Source organism: Zootoca vivipara, chromosome 9 (assembly GCF_963506605.1).
Source record: "Zootoca vivipara chromosome 9, rZooViv1.1, whole genome shotgun sequence".
Taxonomy (NCBI): Eukaryota; Metazoa; Chordata; class Lepidosauria; order Squamata; family Lacertidae; genus Zootoca; species Zootoca vivipara.
The window spans coordinates 48,339,121-48,364,627 of record NC_083284.1 but is presented as its reverse complement, the minus strand read 5'-3'; the positions used below and the strand labels follow the sequence as shown (position 1 = coordinate 48,364,627).

The 25,507-nt window shown below is 42.9% G+C and overlaps 1 protein-coding gene across 1 annotated transcript in view; it reads right to left on the bottom strand.

Moving 5' to 3' along the window:
• Positions 1 to 9,116, bottom strand: part of NEIL3 (nei like DNA glycosylase 3) — a 39,641-nt gene extending 30,525 nt beyond the window's left edge. The window contains exons 1-4 of the mRNA XM_035112163.2: positions 8,952 to 9,116; positions 3,234 to 3,352; positions 1,793 to 1,927; positions 590 to 803 (exon numbers count right to left, since the gene is read on the bottom strand). Coding sequence (XP_034968054.2) covers positions 590 to 803; positions 1,793 to 1,927; positions 3,234 to 3,352; positions 8,952 to 9,116 — 633 coding nt within the window. The remainder of the gene's footprint in view (positions 1 to 589; positions 804 to 1,792; positions 1,928 to 3,233; positions 3,353 to 8,951) is intronic.
• Positions 9,117 to 25,507: the final 16,391 nt, after the last annotated feature.

Below are 25,507 nucleotides of genomic sequence, written 5' to 3'. Positions count from 1 at the left end.
CATCATCAGGGACCAATTTTATCATCGTATGGCTTTTTAAAAAGATACAGCGGTACCTCGGTTTACGAACTTAATCCGTTCCTGAAGTCCGTTCTTAAACCAAATCCATTCTTAAACCGAGGTGCACTTTCCCTAATGAGGTCTCCCACCGCCGGTGCCCTTCCACCGTTCAGCTTCTGTTCGTAGACCGAGGTAAAGTTCGCAAACCGGAACACTACTTTCGGTTTTGCGGAGTTCATAAACTGAATAGTTCGTGAACAGGGCTGTTTGTAAACCGAGGTACCACTGTACTTGAATATTTTGTTAGTTTTTACTACGTTTTAAACTGTTATTTTAGCCCACTTGCCCAATTTGGAAATATCAATCTGAATTATTTTCTTCTCAAGACCACTTATTTAATTTGTAAGGAAAAGCAATCTTGGTCACGCATCCCTTTTGTGAGAAGATTCTTTTGAGGATCTGCTTTTAGGCCAGGTGCCTAATATTCTGTTACTATTATGAAAATGGTACAGATTTGCATATTTTCTTAAACTCTGGTTCTCGCAATTCAAACCTGCAAGTAGGAGGAAGCCAGGAATATTTCACATACTTTAACAACTGGATGGAGACCACTGTCAAAAAGTGCTTCGTTCTTTATTATGTTTCCCACTCCGGGTAGGACTGCCTGATCGAGCAACACATCACATAACATACGTCCCTTTTGCTTCTTAATTTCACCTTCTGCTCTTAAAAAACTAAATTTTGGAGAGCATACATCCAACTTTTCTAGCATTCTGACTTTCTGTTCACATTCAGCAGCATTCCTGCAAGGTTAAAAGGGGAAAGAAAACCTGTTGTAAGCAGACAGTAGGTGAGCAATGCATTGTGCAATTAAAATATTTAAGTAGTAGTTTTATCAGTAGGTAGTATCGGAGAGAAAAAACAAAACTGCCCAAAGCCAGGCTGGATTTAGCAGGAAGCAATCTATAGTTCTAAACCAGGAACATTTTTGGGGGGGAAGCTCCATTCTGATTTACCACAGTTTAACATTATGTCAGAACCCTAAACTGTGGTTAACCGTAACTATGGGTTATTGAACAAAACTTCATAAGCAAAAGTTTGAAATTAGCTTGTCTAAGCAAACCAGGAGTGTGAAACCTTTTCCAGTGAATGGAACAAAATCCCATCCCAGATCTCTTTGGCAGGTGGGTGAGGCTACCAACCTGTCAATCACCTGATATTTGTATGCCAACATCTGGAAGACTACAGGACCCCCATTACTATATAGCAGTATTTTGGGTGGGTAGGGAGGGGAAGAAATCTGTTGCCTGATTAATGAGGGCACATTTTTAGTCAACTTTAAAAACAAACAAAAAATTAGAATAAGTTGATTCAACCCTGCAGCCCTACTACAAACATGCATTTATTTACGAGCAAAGATTACAAAGAAGCAACTATTCTCCATTAAATGTGGAGTACAAATATGTGATCTTACACACACACATGTTGTTATATTGCTGTCCAATATAAGTTATACCCCGATATTTTGTGAGAGGGCAGTATATTCCTTTGTCAGTTTTATGGATAACAATTTATTCATTTATTTTCAGTGTGTATCCAGGCATTTTTAAAACATCTATTCTTCTACCACCACCACCCCGCTTACAAAGCAAATAAAATGAACTCCTTGAATTTAAGCATACTTTTCGCTTGATTTAAGCCATCTTGCAACATTTCCAGCTTAGAGCCACTGTATTTCCCCCTTCAGGAATGCTTGTAAAAACATATCACAGGAAAACATGCATGGTTTTACCTAAGCTCAACAGTTGCATCGTAGAAACAAACCAAATCATTAGTAAGTTGTATTTCCAGAACTGCCAATTCTCCACTTCTGTTCCGGCTTGCATCTGCATTTATACGCAAAGAACCATTCATGCCAAAGTGGATCCTAGAAAAGAAATACATTTCTGAATATCCCTCAGTTCAGAACATTAACTATTTCCAGCTTATCCCCTACTCTGGCATAACTCCAACTACAATGACTATGGCTGCTGAACAGATTGATGAACTGGGGTACTGTTTGGGGCTTTAGTTGGGGTTCTTCTTTTGCTGTAATTGGTATTAATTTTTTGTATCTTAATCTCCCCCTTCTATGGTCATCAGTGGTTTAACTCTCTCTCTCTCTCTCTCTCTCTCTCTCTCTCTCTCTCTCTCTCTCTCTCTCTCTATATATATATATATATATATATATATATATATATATATATATGTCTCAACACATTCATCTCCATGTGAGCACCAATCTGCTAATGAAGGCCTTTGTGACACTGCGTGAACAAACAGCTTTTTGCTAGACTGTGCATATCTTACAAACAGACTTTTGTCTACCAGCTTCTTCTCTTTTCTGCAGGTCTAGACCAGGGGTCAGGAAACTTTTTCAGCTGTGTGGGCCAGTCCACTGTTCCTCAGACCTTCCTCTGTTCCTCAGAGATGCATTTTAAATAAAAGGACACATTCTACTCATGTAAAAACACGCTGATTTCCGGACCATCCGCGGGCCGGAGTTAGAAGGCGACTGGGCCAGATCCGGCCCCTGGGCCTTAGTTTGCCTACCCATGGTCTAGGCCATCACTACAACCAGATGCAGCGCTCTTCTTATATTCTTATGTCAATGGTCGAAAAGTTTGCAGTCGGTATGAGAATGTGTTCAGTGGCCTAGCTAGTTCATATGCAGCACTAAGCCAAACCACGACTTATCACAAAACCGTGGGGGGTACCCAGAGAAGTAATTGCAGCCACTTCAATCCTTCCTGGTCATTGTCATGCTTTCACTTAGCTAAGTCGTGGCTTGGTGTGTGATTTTAACCCAGGCTCATGGTTTAGCTCTCTCCAAACTCAATGAGTTTTAACCAAGGTTTCTCCTATGGTTTATGGCTTGTGGTTTGTTCAGGTGAGCTAAATCAAGAACCCTGGTTTGGATGACAGAGTAAGCTGAATCATGGGCTTAGCTAGCTCAGCAACAGAACCACCAAGGAGGATCAAGGCAATCATGAGCTCCTCTCTGGGAGCTACACACTTGAGTGTTCATGCTAAACCATGGTTTGGCTTAGTGTGAGATGCAAACCATGTCAGTGTGCAGAGATGAGAGAGCAAGCAACACCTTTTTTAAAAAATAAAAAAGCCCAGGTTTTTTTTTAAACAAAGCTTAATAAATTTGGGCAATATTTCCTCCAAATTATGTACATTTCACTTACCTCAAGGCTTTCTGTCCAAAATACATGAACAGCTCCTTCCCCAGAGTTTCCACACCACTGTAAACATATCCATTAAGCACACTCAAGAAGTCTTGACTGGATACTTTATTCCCAATCATCTGAGTGGTGTGAAAACAATAACAACAATAAAATAAAAATAAATAAAGGGATTTTTGTGCCAAATATTAATCTAATAACATATGATGGAACTCCTTCTAGATAGATTTTAGAAGCACAGAAACCAAATAGGTGCGCCAAAAAGAATCTGAGATCAAAATGTTGGTTTTAAAAACACAAATGGCCACTTGGAGAAATCTTCCAAGGTTTGTACAAAAGGAAACTAATTACATTCGTGCTAAGCTCCGCTTTGGTCCTTGCCAGTTTGCTTCAAGTTCTCCAGCTGAAAGACTCGTGAAACCAAATGGCCAAATATTTGTATGAAGCCAACTTGTGCAAGTCTATGATTATCCACTAGGACCCTTCTGTCAGTACAACAGAATGTAAAAAATGATTCAAGCAAAAACTCTTGGAAGACTACACGCTAAATGCTGAACACTATGCATCAACACTTTGCCAAACTACTATAATATGCTGACACTGTTTATGTAATATCTTCCTTGCTACTCACACAATATTAAATAATTTAAAGGCCCAAGATTGCTGTTTTCTCAATTGCTAATTTGTTTTTTGAATTTCTAGATGTCTTTGTGAAATAGAACATGTTGTAAACTGAAGGTCATGGTGTAATTTATGATTATTTCAGACAGGATAACAACTTGCTGTTGGATGCATAAAATCTGAGGGTGAATGGGAGCAAACTTATGCTTGTTTAGAAGTGGTTTTCCATCAGCCTGACCAAAGCCAGCATCAGTTTTGAATAGTTTGGCGCATTTCAATAACATGTTTCAGAGCCAATTTACTTTTGAGTACAGTATATCCAACAAGGCATACTGTACAGTTGATAATGACCTCGTTTTTCAGATGTTTTTCTACACCAGCCCTGTGTAACTGGTTCATTCACAAGCCAAACTCAGCCTACTGGCCATACATTGTGGCCTGACAAATGCTTGACAACCACTTCATTTTTTCTCTCCAAGTCACACCACAAAAGCAGGAAATTCATCCAGCTTTGTGACTGTGATTCAAGTAAAAATAGGCTCACAAGGATGGGTGGACTGAAGCTGATTCTGTTCAACATGTAACAAAAGAGTTCCTTAGTTTACAGTGTGCCATGCTGGCGGTAGGCTTGCACATACTATGCCCTGCCATTGTGACACCATGAATGTCGGTTTCCCCCTCAAGCTAAGCAAGCCTAGGCCATCACTGGCATTCACCTGGAAGCAAATCCACCCATGGCATGGTGCCTTAATCTACCACCTCCTAAATAGCAGAGGGCATGTACAACAAGCAGATGGTGCCTTTTCCAAGTTGACTATGCCCAAGCTGTTTGAAAACTGATTTCGGGAAAGGACTTTACTTTTCAAAGTACAGTGGTACCTCAGTTTACAAACACAATTGGTTCCAGAAGTCTGTACTTAACCTGAAGCGTACTTAACCTGAAGCAAACTTTCCCACTGAAAGTAATGGAAAGTGGATTAATCCGTTCCAGACGGTCCGTAGAGTACTTAAACTGAAGCGTACTTAACCTAGAGCGAACTTTCCCATTGAAAGTAATGGAAAGTGGATTAATCTGTTCCAGACGGGTCTGCGGAGTACTTAAACTGAAAATACTCAAATCGAGGCGTACTTAAACCGAGGTATGACTGTCTATTCTCTAGAGAAAGGAGCTTGAGTCCAGTAAGCATATGGAAAAAGGAACTGTACTAGCACAGCCAATTGCATTGGTTTTTAGTCTATAATCACCCTGCCTCCCAGCCCAGTGGCCACCTCAGCTGAGAAGAAATCATACAACTGAACTTGACCCTGCAGTTCCCCCCCTCTATTCAGACACTTACTGTCACAGTGGTCGGATGGGACTACTTCAGAGTAACGACTCTCCACCGCTCTGCATTTTATCTTTTTATTGGTGCTGCGTATTTACAGTGCTAAAGGTAGAGCTATTTACAGAGACACATCTTTTCAGCTTTCATCAGAACCTCCGAATGGCTTTTGGCGCGTCTTGCGCCAGCATAACAACTTGGGGAGCCCCATCCTCTTCCCCCGACGCTTTCTGCGAAGTTCCGGAGTTGGGGGGATGGGTCTGCCCCCCCTCTTTCCTCCTTCCTGTCCCACCTGGGACGCTGGCTCTTCTACCCTGCCAGAGCCTTGGATCCCACTTCCTGTTTCCCCACTGGAGCTGGAGCTCTCCCTGCTCTCAGTCGTGCTCTGGGCTGGGCTGGAACTCAGGAGGGGAGGGGCTTCGCGATACCCCTTGCCCCTCACACTTACCAAAGGAACACAAGAAGATAGATACCACAGGGCTTCCATGTCACTGGCATTTAACATAAATGGGGACCAAGTCTCCACAAACCTTTATCACAGGATAAAAGTGTTCTTAGATACCCCAAAACTGAGGAAAGGGGATGACATGGTTTTGTGAAAGACAAGCCTCACTGAATGAAAACAACAACTAGAGAGAAAGATTATAACCTTGAATTCCTCCAAACACATTAGTTTTCTATGTGTGCAAATTTGGGAGGTACAGTTAGTCATGTGATTCCCCTTGCCTGCCACTGAGGTATGAAGAAATTCAAGTAAGTAAGATTGAGTATTTTTCATTGCTGTGTTTAGTGGGGGGTTTTTATGATACTGTGAGCTATCTTGGGTAAGGCATGCCCCCAAAGGCAGAATACAGTATAACTAATTTTATAAAACAATCAAATCCAGGATGTTTTACCACATGATCTGCTGTTTGTGCAGATCAGACAGAAGGATTGTAGCATAGGAAGCCGCCTTCTGTCAAGTCACACCATGGAATTCAGGAAATCATGGAATCCTAGACTGGCCCCAACTAGCGTAATATTGTCTCCCCTGACCAGCAGTGGCCTTCCAAGGTTTCAGGGAGGGTGCTCTCCCATCCCCACCTGGAGATGCCAGGGAATGAACCTGGGACCTTCTGCATGCAAATCAGATGCTCTACTGCTGAGCTATGGGCATGGCCTGTTCCCAAAGGGTTGCATTAAGCATGAACACAGGCAGCTGCCTTACATGGAATCAGACCAGTGGTCCATCTTTAGCTCAATGCTGTCTAGGCTAGACTGGCAGTGACTCTCCAGAGTTTCAGGCAGGGAGCCTTCCTGCAGATGTCAAGAGATTGGATATGGGGCCTTCTGTTGGAAACACACTAGGCTCAGTGCCTAGGGCTGAGTTGTTTGGCTTTGTGTACAGCTACACGGTGCCCCCCCCCCCAAAAGCTACAGTATCCTAGGGAAAAGCAACACCAGTTATTGTTACAAAGGCAAAATATAAGTTACCACTTGTTAAAATATATATATATATATATATATACGAAGTACTGTCAGGATTTACTATTTATGCCAAACATGTCTTTACAAACAACCTAAACAGAAAACGCTTTGTGCATTTTCAAGTTGGAATATTTACTATATCTTTCCAACGAAAGACGACATAACCAGAGTACTTTTGAGGATTATGTTGCCTCAAATAAAATTTCCTTGCTTGCACTTGAACAAAGGCGGGGTGGGAGTCTCCTCCGTACCCCCCACCCCACCAATCAGGAATACAGCCTTGGATGTTCACAGCTCATTAACCCAAGCTACTCATTTATATTCCAACATCTTTTCCTCTATAAAGTTCCACAAGCCCCAACAGAGTAATTTTATGCTGGCAACACAAGTGATCAAAACTTGTGGAGAAATTGCATGCTGTGTACATGGGGAAAGCAAGTGGGGAAGCGGAGGAGGAGAACCCTATTCCCTTGTCCTGTGCATTCACACCAACAGCAGGCCTCATTAGTACATTCTTAAGCAAACAAACAACTCCATCCACCTGCTTTGCTTTTTTTCCCTGTGAGCCAATTTCAGTATGTGATCTTTCCCTGTACGTTTCTTTTTTAAAAAAACAAACCTCAATGACAGTGACTCTATAGCAGATATTGTATAACAGGCTTTCTTATAATAATTTTTTATTTTTATTTATTTAAATATATATATATATATATATATATATATATATATATATATATATATATATATATATTAAAAATGCCATCTTCCTAATTAGGCAAAGTGACTCGAGGACACTTTCCTCATTATTTCTTACATGTGTTAGATGTTTGCCCAAGCTCTACCAACTCTTCAAATTAATCAGACTCGTTATGGTTGATTTATTATGTTAATAGCAAGAATATATTACAGATTGCCAGTTATTTCTTTTTAAGTGTTTTGCGCAGGGGAAAAACAAAAAACAAAAACCCTCACAAACAGCTGCCCGAAATCGCTGAAACAGTCGGAACTGATGATTACTGGCGAGGAGATGATTGTGTCAGCTATACAAACCTCATGTCAATCAGTCATGTCTGTTGTAATTCTGACATGCAACAAAGGAATGTTTACTGGGCAACCTTGCAGGTGCTTAGTTTTAGGAACAGGACCAGCAGCCTGGATGGCATACATTGCTGTTGCAACCTATACAATGTTTGACATGGCCTGCTCAATACTGTGCCACAATATTATATTATAGAGCCTGACAAAATGGAATGAAGGGGACCAAAGGGCACCATACTTGCCATGCAAATATCATTGGTAAAAACTCAGCGGTAAGATTTATTTAAGTATTCATGTGCCATTTACCCCCTTTACAGTCTGCAAATCTGCTCACGGCAATAACCTTTGTAAACGCATCACACGCTGATACAGCCCTAAAATCCTATCAACACAACCAATAACACATTCAGTCCTTTCCATTAGTTTAAATGGGTTTTCTGTAATGGATGCATTTTCAGGAGGAGCAGTTTAAGTAATCCTAGCAAGTCGTTTCAATCACGGGGCTTTGGGGTTGAAGCAGGAAGCGCTGTTGTTGCAATGCCACACCCTCATTGTATGGAAGCCTAGGCAAGAACAGCTTCTTCCCGGGAACACGTCTGTGCCAATGTGTGACCCAGGGGCCAGTGCTTTTCCAACACCAGGGAGCAGAGCTAGCAATCTGCCCTTTGATGTGGAGTCCCTATCACACCCATAATATGCAAAGCGGGCTTAAAGCAAAGCTGGCGTGTGGACCCTGCTCACTGATCTTCATAGAATCGGAGATGGAAGGGACCCTGAGCATCATCGAGTCCTCCACCTGCAATGCAGGAACATACAGCGGAACCGTAAAAGGGGATCAAACCTGCAACCTTGGCGTTATCAGTAAATACTCCCATCAGCCGCAGCCCCACAACAAACTCGGAGGCTGGTCAGGGATCTTTTTTTGGGGGGGGGGGGGCTTGAGCTGCAGTCCAAAGACACCTGGAAGGCCACAGGTATTCCTTGTTTTTGCTTGTGGCCTCCCGAAAGCATATCCGGCTGGATGTGTCTTTGGGTAGAGTCACAGAGCTGGAAGGAACCCCAAAGGTCATCTACCCCGACCCCCTGGAACGCAGGAATCTTAAAAGATCCTTGACACGTGACCATCAACCTCTGCTCTTATGAGGGGGAGGGAGCCCTGTGAACCCCATGCTAACGCCGCCCGACTCCTTCCCTGCAGCCATTCCTATAACAACAGCGGGGGTGGAGCGAAGGTTTAGATCCGCACCGGCTTCAGAGTGCAGACCCTACTAACCGCGTTAGGGGAAGAGGCGGCGGCAGTAGCGGCAGCGCCTTGTCCTGCCGTGATGACAAACCGGGACGGGGGCGTCGACAGGGCTCTTCCCCGCACCGCCTGCCCCGGGGCCACGCGGGCCCGGATCTTTTCCCCGTTCAGCGCGCAGCCGGGACCTTCCACCATCCTCGCGCCGTGGGGCGGAAAACAAAAAAAGGGGACCGGGAGGGGCGGAGAAGCCGCGGCTGCGTTCAAATTTCCCGCCTGCCTTGCCTGGCCGCTGCCCCGCCCCGCGCTTCCGCCTCCGGGAGCTCTGTGCGCAAGGGCTCGGCGACTCTGAGCTCGAGAGATCCTCCACACGTAGAAGGAACGGCTGGGATTTCAGGGTTGCTGCGAATGTTTTTTGCAGCCCCTGGATCCATCTTCCTTTTCCTCCCTCCCTCTGTCTTCCATAAAAAAAGGGGGAAAACTGCCTGCGTCTCTGGCGCGTATTCTGGATCACTGATATTTGAGCTGCAGATCACATTCGCGTTTACCAGGGGGGAGAAAGCCCCATTGAACTCAGGCTTCTGGGTAGTTGGAAGGGGGTTACACGGGTCATCTAGACAAACCCCCCTGCAGTGCTGGAATCTTTGGCCCAAGGTGGGTCTTGAGATTAAGAGTCTCCTGTTCCACCGACTGAGCTGCTGTTGTTGCAACACACAGTATATTTACACCGAAAGTGAAGCCTTATCGAGTTGCCAGGGGTTGGGCATGGTGGTTGCGTGGCAGAAGAGAGACTTATTTTTCTTAAAACTGCGAAAGCCTGCAGCAGCAGAGTGTATCATAATTGCATATGCCAATGAAGTCCATTGATAATGTTCTGAGTATGACTTAGGTGGGGGGGGGAACCCCTGAAAGCAGCATGTAAGTGTCCTTACAAAGAATTCCATTTCATATCCATGTATTTGTCTCAGGTCCAGTTCATTCAGTGCCCCAGTGTGTAGGCTGTGTATATGTGCCGGGAATAGATATGAGATCTTGAATGTGTGATTGCGTGCGCACATTCACACATGATCATGTAATCAACACTGGGACATTTAGCTAGTTAGAGCGTGGTGCTGATGATAACATCAAAGTTGTAGTTTGATCCAGCTGCAGATTCCAGCCAATGATCATCTCCTTCCAACTCTACAATTCTAGGATTCTATGTGTAATTCCTCTGTGCCAGACAAGAGGTGGAATAATTGCACAGCTAGGCATAATGTGCAGGCACTGCTTGTTTTAAAATTGCATGCACGTCCCATCTCTCCTTTAAGGAGCTTGCATGGTTTTCTACCTTCCATTTTGTGCTCACAACAACCCTGTGATGTATGTGACAAGCTGAGAAGGCGTGATTGGCTCAAGGTGACCCAGTGAGCCTTGCAGCCTTGTTAGGATCTGAACCTGGGTCATCTAAATTCTAGTCTGCTCTAGCTCCTTTTTTTCATCCAAAGATTTTACAATATAATGAAGGGAGCCCAAAAAACTTTGTCTCTTTTGCTTGAGCTCTGCTGTAGGTTAGTCAGTCAGCATATTGGAAAATATTAACATGGAAGACCTCAGCAAGTGAAGGATTCTCTGCCTTTCCTCGTAAGTTTTTCTGCTGCCAAAACGTGCCTCTTCTCTTTGCCACTGCTGCTATCCAAATGCCAGGATTCCAGGTGCCTTGTTGCAAGCCTTTATCAGCTGCTTGCATATGTGCAGCACTTCATTTTAATTAGCCTCGAGATCCAAGTCTCTGATGGAATAGCAGGGGTCCCTAATTATCTTCACAAACTAGTGATCTGCCCAGAAAATGAGGAATGAATAAGGCATTAGGCAGTCAGAGGCCAGTAGTACAATCAAGGAGAAAAGCAGAAAAAAGTGGAGGATAAGGAAATCAGTTTTTCAGTGACTTGTCAGATATCAAATTAGTTTTAAACATCTTTGCATTTATTAAAAAATTGGCTGATTTTAAACATTGTATGTCTGTCTTGTAAACATATTTATCTGTTGACACACATAATGCACATGCAGGTAACATCAATACCTATGATATAAGTATTTTAATAACTATATTCATTTAGCAATTCATATTTCCTCAAAGATATAACTATATTAGCCTTGCTTCTAACAACTTGCCTAGTAGCCATAGGCAGAGAATGCAGATATAATACAGTACTGGAAAAATTAGCTGTGTTGGTGGAATAATCCTAAAATATTTTTATTTAAAGTGATAACCGCATTGTCATCTGACAGAATCTGATGTCTCTCTTAGACACAGCAATCAGTTTGGATAATTTTGCTAAGTTAGACTGGTTTTACCCATTTAAGTCTAGCAGGCGTTAAGATGCAACCTGTTCTGTTGATATTGAGAGATCTGTAAGTCAGATGTTCAATAAGCGCTACTCAAGAGGTCTGGTGTCCGTTGTCAGAAACCATTAATTTTTCCTCCTGTAAAATTATGCAGACAGCTCTTTCCAATAATACATCTTCTACCCTTTGAAAGTAATCTGTTGTTTTTGTCTTTTTCAAACTGATTTCTTTTTCCACTGTTAGATCCATGTGGGCCTTTGCTACTTTATTCCTGATTACCATGGGAACATCAGGTAGCAAACAGTAAGATTATTGGCTAACTGTATTTTAATTAATTTATTTTTTTGGACACAATAATCTAAGCCTATGCATATTTACTTCAAAAGACATATAATCACAATCAATTGGGCCTACACCACATAGGTGTGCCTGATGTTTCTACTAGAGGGAGGGAGAGAAATGATAGATAGATAGATAGATAGATAGATAGATAGATAGATTAGATAGATATGGGACAACTACTTGCAGGCTCATATTTACAGATTGTGAGATGGCCTATTTTGCAGTGTGCAGACATTAAGGGGTAGCTAAACCGGCACAAGTAAAATAGCCACCCATTGGTGTAGTAATGCAATTTTAGATTCTGAACTTAATCATCTAATGATCCAGGCATATAAAGGGCTCTTTGGGTGGCAGTGTATAATACTTCACTCACTTTAGACTCTGATCATAATGGTCTACCAAGGCTCCATAGAGAGCATTCTTACATACAGTATCTGTGCTTGGTTTTCCAGCTGCACAGTCATGGATAGGAAAGTGCTCCAGAAGGTCATAACCACAGCCCAAAAAATTATCGGCCATCCTCTCCCATCTCTGGAAGAACTATACAACTCCCGTTGCCTTAAAAAGCAAATGATATTTTACAGGATTGATCTCATCCTGGATATAGTCTTTTTGCACCGTTGCCTTTGGGCAAGAGATACAATTAAATCAAGAACAAATAGATTAAAAAACAGTTTCTATCCAAGAGCTATAACTATCTTAAATGCTGTAACTAAATAATATGATCCCAGGGAGTTGTGATGGGTGTGTATGTATGTATGTGTGTGTGTGTGGTTGTAATTGTGTTTTTATTTTGTTTTTATGGGATGGCATTCAACTTCGTTGTACTATGTACAATGACAATAAACTATTCTATTCTATTCTATTCTGCCTCCAACCCACCCTTCAGATGATAATGTGCATACTATATCGGGACGCATGTGGCGCTCTGGGTTAAACCATAGAACTGCCTCCAAGTAGCAGATGAGGGCTTCAGCAGCTTCTGATATCCGAAGAGAGGAAAGGAAAGTAGTGCTGTACATCAACAGCCACCCCACTCGCAATATGATATCAGAGGTTGCTCACACACCATGACTCTGGCCTTTGTCTTTCTAACCAACAGCCAGTTGAGAGGGTGGGGGCCCATCCATTTGCTCTCTAGCGCAGAGCCCTCCCTTTGTTACCGTAATGACCCACTACAAAGAAACTTGCCTGGATATTCCAGCAATTGAATCCTTGTTGGATCGAAGAATTAGAAGGGACTCAGGCATAGAGCCTACCCCCCACCCCCACCCCCAAACTCACAACACCATGTTTTCTACTATGGAGCTAATAGCAGTTTCTGAGATATGAGGAGGATTTTGATCAAGAAATTAGTTAGGTTTTTTAAAGTAGTACGTTTGGATTACAAATGTACTTCATTTTGGTCCTCACAGGCACCAAGGGCTGGGGGGCGAGGCACGTGGAGGCTAGTGCTTATACTTTATTTCCATCTTTGCATTAGCAAAAAGACCATCGTGCCATCAAACTTTATAATTAGTCGCAATTACCATTGCATTGAAGGGATGCAGGTGGTGCTGTGGGTTAAACCACAGAGCCTAGGGCTTGCCGATCAGAAGGTTGGCGGTTCAAATCCCTGCGACGGGGTGAGCTCCCATTGCTCGGTCCCAGCTCCTGCCAACCTAGCAGTTCGAAAGCACATCAAAGTGCAAGTAGATACCGGTACCGCTACAGCGGGAAGGTAAATGGCATTTCTGTGCGCTGCTCTGGTTCGGCAGAAGCAGCTTTGTCATGTCGGCCACATGACCTGGAAGCTGTACGCTGGCTCCCTCGGCCAATAACGCGAGATGAGCGCCGCAACCCCAGAGTCGGACACAACTGGACCTAATGGTCAGGGGCCCCTTTACCTTTACCTTACATCCCTTCAAAAGGTAATGCAGCCCTGCTGAAATTGGGTGCCCATCCTCCTGCCCATCCTGCTTAAGTGGGTCTCTGGACCTCTGTCCCAAAGCCCTACCCTCTGCAGTACTGGTTGTGGGAGCAATGAACTCACCCATCCCTCTCTAATAGGTGTGTGTCATAGTGAGAAATCCGGCTAAATTAAGCAGCCACGGTGTTAATCATTTTAAAAGGCTTTGGGAATCTGAGCAGGGTTTTTTTTAAAGCATCTCCCCATGTGATGGCTGATCATTGTAAATAGAATTCATTTTAAATGAATGAAGACTGGAGTTTTAATTATTGGTATTCACAGGCTGGACTTAACAAAGAGCCTGAATGATCTCAGAAGCAACTAAGAATCAAAGCCACTTTATCGATAATAAAGCTTAAAAGGCTTAGCCATTCTTTATGTAATCAAAAGTAACTGTTACGGACATATCACAGCATAGAGGTTGTGTAAGTTTTTTTGGGGGGGGAGGGGACCAGTGTAAACTCTATCAGTAATCCCTTTAAAGTGTCTGACATGCCATTGGAAGAGAAGCTGGGGAGGTAGATAATTTCCATAGGTAATTTTCAATTACCTTCATTTTTATCAGCAGACCAATGATGATACACTGTAAAAGTTAACTGCATACACTTCTTCAGTGCTGTTCAGTTGCCATTTCTTCAGCAGGTACAAAACAGGTGATGCTGTTTATTGGGCCAGATTGGATTACGGCAGTGTGCTATATGTGGGGATGTCCTTGAAGATAACTTGGAAACTTCAATTAGCCCCAAATGCAGCAGCCTGATGACTGGCTGAGATTCCATTTAGATCTCATATAAGCTGTTTTAAAACAGCCACACTGGCTGCCACCTTTTCTGGGCCCAGTTCAAAGCGTTCACATTAGAATTTAAAGTCTTAAAAGACTCGGCTTCCAAATATCTGAAAGTCTGCCCCTTCCCTACAGAGCTTCTCAAATGCTGAGATCAGCAGAGGGGGCCCTCCTGGTCATTCTTCTGTCCTCAGAGGTTCAGGGAAGTGGCAGCCTGGGAGACAACATTCTCTGCGGTGGCCCCTAAGCTGCAGAACTCCATCCCATGGTGCATGGCCCCTGGATCATAGTCATGATGCCTTGCACAATCAGGCCTTCACACAGCCCAGTTCACAGCATTGTGGTGAAAGGGAGCAACTTTTCTCACCCTTCCACCAAGCTGTTTTGGTGCAACCTTCAGATTAATGGATGGAGCAGAGATTTCCTTTGTAATCTGATGTGCAGAAGGCTGCCATTATGGCCTGGCTTTTCCTGGAATTGGCTTCTTCTATCTGTACTCCCGCCTTGCCTATTTAGCCCTCTTTAGGCCTCTGCTATCTCCTCTCCCATTCCGTATTTCTTGCTACCTAGCTTCGCTGCCCTTAGCCCTGGTTTCATCTACTCTTTCTTTCCAACCTCAGCCTACTGCCTCTTTTGCCCCCTTCCTTTGATCCCTCCCTGTCTACTTCCTCATGTCCTTTCCTGGGGCATCTTTATCTGCCCTCCTGTGCATAGCTGCCAAGTCTCCCGCTGAAAAATGCGGGATCAGCAGCGGCGCGGCACCGGAAGTCGCTTCTACTCATGTCTGGACATGTGTAGAAGCAACTTCCGGCGCCAGCGCTGCCCGATTTCTGGTGCCCATACATGGGTAGCGCGGCACCGGAATTCGCTTCTACGCATGTCCGGACATGCGTAGAAGCGACTTCCGGTGCTGCTCTGCCCGATTTTCGGTGCCCAGGCATGGGCGGAGTGGCACCGGAAGTCACTTCTACGCATGTCTGGACATGCGTAGAAGTGACTTCCGGTGCCGCGCTACCCATGTATGGGCACCAGAAATCAGGCAGCGCCAGGACCCAAAATGGCAGGTAGGAAATCCGGGGGATTTATGGGATTTTTTCCAATCCAGGCTGCCAGCAGGAAACGGTTTAAAATACGGGGGTTTCCAGCGAAAAACGGGAGACTTGGCAGCTATGCTCCTGTGATATCTGAGCAGCCCAAGGAAGAGATGTTGAGTCCCAGACCTTCTGTGACAGATCAGCATACATCGGACTGACTGCCAAAGACTTGGTTAGTATTTGGGCATCCCTGTTAAAAGATTTTCCATTAAATGTATGCACATGTATAAGCTCTTTATTATTATTATTATTATTATTATTATTATTATTATTATTATTATTATCTCGCCTATCTGGCTGAGTTGCCCCAGTCACTCTGGGCAGTTTCCAACACATATAAAAACATAATAAATAATAGTAAAGAGGGGTACAATTTCAGGAAGCCCTAGCACTTGTGCTTCTCCATCACATTCAGTTTGTTGAGGTCACCTGATGGATGCATTCATCCAACAATGAGGTTGGTACGCGCCCCATCCCCGCCCAAATTTGTATGCAAGCTGTTTCTTTTGTGTTGTGGTCAGTCTGATAGTCGTCATTCAAATTCCATGCCCATTATAAAAAAAAAGCAATAACTTAATGAATGGAGAGTCATCCCTTCGCAGCCCCTTTTTTGAAAGGGGAACTACTGTATTGGTTTTGAGCTGCATCTAATCAAGCTGAAACTGAACAAATGGATACATCAGATGGACTAACACAGTCAGACTCATATATGGATGGTTGGTTTATGTGTTTGTTTTCTTATATCTTCGAGCCTGTATGGTCTTTGGATTTATGCTTTCATTTCATTTACTTACATTATTTCTTTGGGAAAAAATTACATGAAAATGTCATTTCGGAAGACACTTTCGGAAGACACTTAAATTTTGTGTTACATAGAGCACGTGTCCACTCAACAGATTGCTTTGTATGCTTGGCACTTTGCCTAAAAATCTGGGCTTAGCCTTTCAAGTGAATAAGATGCAAAACTTTGAGGTGACCCATCGCTCATTGTCAACAATCTGAGTATCCTGAATTGCAGCCAGAGACAAATAAGAACTTGGTGAAGTTTTAAAATAATTGGTGTAATATGCTCCCTGTAGTTAATACAACTAAGCAGGTGGGTTGGCTTGTTGTGTATCAGCTGTATCTTCCAAGTAATTTCCAAGCAAAGAGTGGTGATAAATTGAGCTGCAAAGAGATGTCTAGTGAAGTTCCAGGGGGAGCAGTGTTAGTGATGGTCTTATTTAACACCTTCATTAATGATCTAGAAGACGGATTAGGCAGCTCATTCATTAAATTGGCATATGCTTCAGAGAAGTAATAGCCAGGTAAAAGTTCCCAGACAAATTTCAAAGCATGAGCATATACAGTAAAAGTAAGCTAGCAAATTCATTTTGTGTATCTATCAAGCCCGTTTTAGCTATTATCATTAAATATTATGTAATTAAATATTTAATTATCATTAAATATTATCATTAAATATTTCCAGTGCCTTCCCATTTAAAAGTAGGAAATATGTATGTTTGTTATCCGGGGGGGGGGGGGCACCACCCATGTATCCCAACCCAGTGTTGCGTATGGATGTCTATACTATGAGATGCACATGCAGTTCTGTATGCACTGGTCTTGGAAGACCTATATTGGCTCCCAGTACGTTTCTGAGCACAATTCAAAGTGTTGGTGCTGACCTTTAAAGCCCTAAATGGCCTCGGTCCAGTATATCTGAAGGAGCGTCTCCTCCCCCATCGTTCTGCCCGGACACTGAGGTCCAGCGCCGAGGGCCTTCTGGCAGTTCCCTCGTTGTGAGAAGCCAAGTTGCAGGGAACCAGGCAGAGAGCCTTCTCAGTAGTGACGCCCTCCCTGTGGAACGCCCTCCCATCAGATGTCAAAGAGAATAACAACTACCAGACTTTTAGAAGATATCTGAAGGCAGCCCTGTTTAGGGAGGTTTTTAATGTTCGATAGATTATTGTATTTTACTTTTCTGTTGGAAGCCGCCCAGAGTGGCTGGGGAAACCCAGCCAGATGGGCGGGGTATAAATAAATAAATAATAATAATTAGCAAATGGTGCCGCGAGTGTTTGGGTTTCCCCATTCCTTGTAGAAGGAATGGCTTCATATGTGCTCCGAGAACTGCTTCTATGGTTGATCTGAAGGGGAGAAACTCTCAAGACAGGGAAGATCTATCTAGGCATGCAGAGAAGCAGGTGAGTATTGCAGTACATGAGACTATATAAATTGCTGCGACTCTCTCCCCCCCACACCCCAAAATTATGCATGTATTGCAACAGTTGTATTATATCAATCTCATTCTCTTTCTCTTTCTCTGGTTTGAATTGTCTTGTTCCTTGCAAATCTTTTAAGAGAGAAAACATCAAACGAGATCAGAAGAGCTTGCTCCTTTTTAATCCCTACAGCCCCATCCTTTGTGTGTTTACTTGGAAACAAGTTCAAACAAGCTCAGACTTACTCCCTGCTAAGTGTGCATAGAGTTACAAGCTTCTTAGTATATTTTCACAAAAGCAGGGTGGTTGTTTTGTTTTTTTTAAAGCTGGGTTTTTGTTTTTGTTTGTTTATTAAGTATAAACTGCGTTGTGATTTTTGCATTAGGAATAAGTCCAGCCTGCCCCCTGAAGTGTGTTTGGGTTTTTATTTCCTTCACTCCCGCCATTCTCATTCGTCTCGACTGGAGTAGTACGTATTTGGCAGCTCTGAAATGCAGACCCATGCAGTCTTCAAGATAGGATGCAAAGCTTCCTGACTGCTTCCTGCTCATGAATATATGGAAGATGCGACTCTCATCATGTACACACTGACTGATGTGAGGGGCTTCTTAATACCGAAAAGAACAGGAAGAAGTACATTCTCTGCAGGGGGAGAAAAATGTATCACCTTACACACAGAGCTCTCTGGTATATTGCAGTTTTAATGCGCAGTGTCTATATTTTTGCTCAGAGTAACAAATGGTCTCTGTGAATAAAAGTACAAAATCCGCATCCTCCAGAGTGAGCTAACATTCGTGTGTGTGTGTGTGTACACAGCAAGCAGTTTTTATGCTGGGCCCTGATGCCTACTGTGGCTTTGGTTATGAGCAGAAGCTCAAGACGATGCAGCAGCGCCCTCGGGAGGAGGTTGGCATTATAGCATAAGCAAAGCTATGGAAAACAGGGAGGGGGGGAGGGAATGCAGCCGAGGTTTCTTTAAGAGTGCATCTGTCAAGGAGGAGGCGGCTAGAAAAAGGAATAGAGGTGACAGGCTGGGCAGCAAGAAGAATGGCATAATATAAAGTGCATTAATGATGCCAGCAATTTGAGCAGGTGAGGCGCATGAAGACAAGGTGGCATCTAGTGATTTATAGGAACAGTGGAGGCAAAGCAATCTTTATAATGCGTAGGTTTCAGGCCAGAGGGAGAAGCCCATGCATTAAGGGTTGTTGGTTTTTTGCCCAGGTGCTTCCCATCATTGTAATATTTCCCAAGATGCTGCAGTGATTTGCTTGGGCCTCTTTAAAAATAAACATAAAAAATTGGATGCCATGCACATGTCATAAACTTGCAATGTGGCTTGCATTCAGCAGGCACATGTCATAAACTGTGGCCACATTTACACCCTGCCACTTTGAATAGTTATGGCTTCCCCCAGAGGTTGCTGGGAGCTGAAGTTTGCTAAGGGTGCTGAGCATTGTTGGGAAACCCCTCTGCTATTCCCCCCACAGAGCTACACTTTCCAGATTTCCCTGGGGACTGGTTGTTAAACCGTTCTGAGAACAGCAGCTCTGGGAGGGAAATAGGGGGTCTCCAAAGAACTCTCAACACACTTAAGAAACCACAGCTCCCGGAAATTATTTGAGAGAAGCCATGACTAAAGTAGTGGTGCTTTAAATGCATGCTATTTATATGTGGCCATACGGAATGTGACAGGATTGTCAGTACACTTCAATCAGTGTAACATCTCATTCTCCTGTAATACAGTGTTCTGGCAATACTTCTTTAGCTAAACTTGTTGAAGTCTAGAAAAGGTAAATAATAATAATTGTTGTTGTTATTATTTATATGCTGCCCATCTAACTGAAGCCCTAAGTTCCTATTGCTTCAGTTACTTAATAATATTCATGGTTTGCTTCCTAATAATCAGATCAGTCAAAATGACTCCCCCCAGGACTCTCCTACCCAGCCATAGTGTACCCTCCAACATTTCTCCGATGAAACTAGGGGAGGGGGAGGTAATTATGAAGGCAATTTAATCTCATCACCCAGTACGCTATGGGGCAGAATAGATATGTAGCTCCGGTCTGGAAAATGGGCTGCTCTGCTCATTTCTGGCCTAACCCTCACAGTCTGAAACAAGGGTGAGAGAGGTTCAGACATGCTCAAAAGCATGTCTGAATTTTCTGCTGCTGTTGGGACTTGGGTGGCTCTAGGATCCTCCAGATCCCAGTTCCTTCCCAGCTGTCATGAACTGGCAGGACAACAGGGAGGAGGAAGAGGATCCTGGCAAGGGGGTGTAACGGGGACTGGGACACACCAGAGCAAGCTGGGGATAGGGAAGGAGCGGCTGGTGTAGGGAGTACTCGTGGGGTGACGGAGGATGACAAGGAGATGGAGGTCAGTGCACAGGAACCAGAGCAGCAGGACCCAGAGCTCTGAGGCATAGGGAGAAGCATGAGGGGCACTCTAGGAGGCTGAGGCAGGCAAGGGACCACAGCCCAGTTCATTAGCTGGCCAGGTGAGACTCGTTAGCTTTGGGAGGAGGCGTGTGATTCCTCAGCTGGAGGAGGCTCAGAACAGGTGAGGGTCACCTGCCTCATTAGGCCCAGGTGCTGCAATCAGCATGCAGAAGAGCTGAGGTGCTGTGTCTGCTCAAATGCCCATGTTGCTTGACCTTGACTTGGACCTCCACAGACTCTGCTACGGGTTTGACTCAGTGTCCCGAATGCTGGACTTCAGACTTGGCTACTTAGATTGACCCTGAATCTCTTTTCCTGACCTTCAGACTTGGGATTTTGGACTCTGAACTTTGCTTGTGTGGGCTGACCCTCAGACTTTGAACTTTGCTGCAAGGTAGGCCAGGGGTTCGGGACACCAGCATATATTGAGGACACCCTGTTCTGGATAATGTCCATAAGCACTGTTACATCATAGCTGCCAAGTTTTCCCTTTTCTCACGAGGAAGCCTATTCAGCATAAGGGAATTTCCCTTAAAAAGGGGGATAACTTGGCAGCTATGCTGTTACATTGCTACAGAGATATCCATCTGGCAAGAGAAAAAATAACTCATTTTTAAGTATTCAGCAGCAGTAATGAATGGTTTGCGAACCTCTTTTCAGGTAAGATGTGCAAAAGCCATTTATCATACAGCATAGCAAGTGAGAATGTGAGAAATGATTTATTGCGGTCACCAGTCACTTCAGCGAAAAGTGGTTTTCACAATGACCAAAAAATGTGGCTTGCATTCAGCAGGCAGTTACAGAGACGCTGGCATCATATTTAATTATAGTTCAGTTGTGTGAACATAAGGATACTGCTTCATCGTAAGGGAGTACGGGCTCACCTCAAATGTTTTTGAGGGAAAATTCAAAGCTCATATTTTCCAGGTTTTTTTTTTAATGAGACTGTTGAAGAATTGTTAAGTGTCAAATCAAATCAAGAATTCTCAAGATCAGTGTAATCAGACGAGGCAAAGTATATATTTGCTCAGAGAAACATCTGTTGAATTTCTCCTGAGTGTCATCAGCAAGATGGCAAGCTTTATTGCTCTAACGGTGTTTTCTTTCCTGATAGGTCTTTGAAAGTATACAGTGTATTACACTGCTTCACTTTGATTCTCATTTTCCAAAAAGTGTAACTGCCTGCTTGTATTATGATAGCACACTCTTAAGTACCATTTATCTATATTCATAAGTATGTAATCTATCAATCTATAATGGAAAAGGCGTTCTAATAACATGATCAGGCCCTATCAGACTGGGACCCGAACGAGCCATTAGGGCTGAGGGCTTTATGCTCAAATGGCACCTCAGATTTCTGCACTTCTTAACTATTTGGTGTTCAATAAGTTTCACGATATGTTTTAATGCACCTTGTACCGAAATGTACCGACACTCTCCCAGCTTAGAACTACAAATTTAAGGAAATAAGAAATGTGATTTGGTAACTTACAAATTTTTGTTAAGTCATATGGATTTAGTCATATTAAAGAGCTTAAAATTTTAACGACTCTGTATAAGGCCTCAAGGCCTTCAAGGTTTCATTGTGCAGGGCTAGGTTAAACGTACCACTTATGCCAGCCCTTCCCTTAAACAGTGAGGGCTAGCCAAATGCAGTTTGCAATTGTACTGAAATGCAACTTGCATATCCATCCCATTTAGCTCTTTGCTGCAAATATTGCTCATTGTGGTCAACCGTAGCCCGCGAGAAGATCATGACATAAGAGCAAGAAAAGCCTTTAATTGAATCACCTTTACAAATGCAAGTAAATAGACAAATCCCACAAGGAACTCTTCAAAGTTCATTGGGCTTGCATGAGGCATCGCTTTGGCCCATGCTTTTGGTGCTCAGCGCCAACCTACGCTTGCTGATTCCTTTATTAAGTTAATTGTTTGGGTCATCAATCTGTGTCAAAGAAGCTTTCGGAGGGTTTGATGAGATTTCAGGCACCAAGCTGGGAGGCATTAAAAAATGATAAATTTACATCCAGGTAAAAATGATACCCTTCAGCTTCAATAATGAATCACCATTTTGTTTACAAATGAGGATTCCGTTTGAGACGCGGCGAGCAGAGACCGTTTTAAAGGGGAAATGGCACTAACATTGTAAATGATATTGGAACTCAAGCAAAATGCAGCAAGGAGAGATTGAGAGAGATTGGGTACAATTATGTTTTTATGCAGGGAATTATGGATGCACATTTGAATTTATACTGCCTGGCCCATATTTAAACACTAGTAACGAGGGAACTTGCGCATGAAATTCCTTCAGTGGAAATACTTTATCTGTGCTATTTTCCTTTTATAAGTGTTCATTATTACTTAGGACCTAATGAAAAGAACCTTTACAACCTGTAGTTAAATACTTGTCCTGTTCTTTATGTCCGCCTTCAGTGGCCCAACGGAGATCGTTCTGTCACTGTAATAATGCCTCGGTCCAAGGCAGGATTCCAAAACTAAAAGTTTTCAAACTGAGTAAGCTGTTTTGAACTTTTCTTTTGCTGTTATATCATTGCTGGTCAGTGGTATTTTTCTAGAAAAAGAAGTGCCGGAACTCACCACGTTCTCTTATAATGGCAATGGTGCCATCTGAAAGGAGCTGGAACTGTGTTCCAGTGAGTTCCGGTTGGGGGGGGGGGGAACAGTGTTGTTGGTGCTAACTCCCGTAAGGGAGAAAATCTGCAACATCTACCAATAGTGAACCAATAGGGGTGATCTGGTGTGCCAGATATGTTCAGCTCTGAAGTTGTACATATTTGTAAACCAGGTTTTTTAAAAGACAACTTTATAAAGTCATTTATAACTGCTGTTACCTGCCTTTCTTGCAAGGTAGAACAGGCTGAGAGATGTTCCCTCCTTCAATAATCAATAGCTACCACCAACACAGTAAGTATTACTGAAGTCTGGACATGCGGAATACAGAATATTCTTGAAAAGGGGACAGGACCTTATCACACCTTCTTAGGTCAGGAGTGGCTCACCAGATGTTTCTGGACTACAGTTCCCATCAGCATATTGGCTGTACTAACTGGGGCTGATGGAAGTTGGAGTCCAACAACATTTGGAATGCCACAGGTTCTCCAATCAAATGCAAGCAGAATTCTGTGAGCGGAAAGCGTCTTCCTTTCTTGAGTGGCAACTGCTTCCATTCACAGAATGTAACCTTTGAGCTGAACTATGGTTGACACAATGCAGGGGGGCAGGAATGCACGAAATTAAACATCCACACATGTTCATATTTAAAACACTATATATACGGTAGTTATTAATGCTACTTTTAAGAAAGAAATCAGTGCTATCAAATCAGAGAGAAAACAGCATAGGTTCTGATATACTCATGGCATTTGTATTTATTCCTGAACATTTCAAACATAGCTCATTTCAAAGGAGGTTTACTTTGTGAAGCATGTCCTTCATGTGCAATGTTTATAACTATATTCCATATCCTATAAAGCTAGTCACATAAAGAAGATAAAGTTTTCTTCTGATAGTGGGCTAGTGTCCCTTAATCACGGCTGAGACTTTCAAATCAGTTTCATCCAGTGCTATTTTTCTAGAAAAAGAGGTGTCGGAACTCACCATGAATGCCTCCCTTGTTCTTTTAGAATGGCAATGGCACCCACCTGAGAGGTGCCAGAACTGAGTTCCAGTGCATTCCAGCTGAAAGAAAGCCCTGGTTTCAACTACCACTTGATTAAGAAAATGTAAAACAAGAACCACTAATATGCTAACGGGAGCATTTGGGATTTCATAGCAAATGACTGGATGAATATGCCACAAGTATGTGATCTTAACAAATTTTATAGCCTATTACTTGTCTGCCCATAAAAGAACACAAGGCTTGTTAATTGATATTTTTAATATACTACAGAAGGTTAAACTGAAAAGTAGATTCAGCTTAGCAGTTTTTGATAATTGTAATTCTTGCCACTGTTTTTTGTATGGTGACTGGACAAATGTATGCATTTCTACAGATATAAATGAGCTTCTCCACAACAGCTGCAGCACCATTTGAAACATGCCATCTTTGCTTTATTGTATTTCCTTCAAAATCGCCCCCCCCCTGTAAAATATTTGCATTACTTGGTGTGATATCAAATAAAATATTTAAATGGGTAATTAAGCAAAAAAAGAAAACCTCGCTGTGAAGAAGCCTTAATCAGTCATTACAAGTCTAGTGGTCCATTGAAGCAATAAATGGTATAATATATAGTGACATTTATTGGATGAGAGAAACTGGGTAACAACATTTACTGCTGCGTTGTCAGGAATTCTTTAATTTAGCAAACAACTCTGTTGGAAAAATTCCTGGTAGAGATGTGCATGGGAAGATTCCCCCACCCGCCTCTGCTCATTTTATTAAAAGACCACAAGGCAGGCTTTGATGTACTCTATATAATTCCTACATTATATAGTGTATCAAAGAAATTACTCAGACAGGACCGATGCATAAATTAGTTACTCAGTCACAAAAAGTTTAAAAAACAAAACAATAACTTTGCTCATGGTTTGCTACAACTGACCATACTTAGTAAAACATAGTGCTGCTATAATGTCCAACTTTTCTCCTTAGTTTATCAGTTCATAAATACTATGAAAGAATCATTGCTTGAGAATATACTGTGAGATAGTCGGTACAAGTAACACCCCTGGATCTCTGCTGGTTTTACTCCTATGACTTATGCTAAGCTTGAAGCAGGAACAGGATGCAGAACTGGAGATTTTCTCGCTTGTGAAGATGCATTTGTGCTCAGCACTGCCATTTTTAGTGTGGCACAGGGTGTGTTTTTTCAGCCAGAACTCACCGGAACTCAGTTACGGCACCTCTCGGGTGCATGCCATTGCCATTATAAGAGAACAAGGGAGACTTTCGTGGTGAGTTCTGGCACCTCTTTTTCTAGAAAAATAACACTGATCTACACTGTATACACACACACACACACACACACACACACATGTTTTACACCCTTTGAGTGTCATGGTTTCCACAAAAGAATACTGGGAACTGTGGTTTGTTAAGAGGGCTGAGAATTGTTATGAAATTTTACAGTCCCCAGAGTTCACTGAGATTGATCAGCTGATTGGTAAACCAGTTTATGCCTGTGGTATAGATGTGTTGTAGTAATAACAGGTTTGAAGCAACAGAGCTACAGTCAGCTGTAGGCTCGCTGCCTGGAATGCGGTAAACAGGTGTGACAGACTCCTTTCTCGAGCCAACCAGTCATTAAGAAAACCCTGGAATCAAAACATTGTTATTTTTATTACTTATTCTTCAGGGGATTTGTTGCCTGCCTTTTAGGGTTTATACCAGTGGTGGGGAACCTTTTTAAGACTGAGGGCCACATTCCATTCAGGCAACCTTCTGGAGGCCACATGGCAGCACTAGTGGGTGAGGCCAGTGGCAACAGT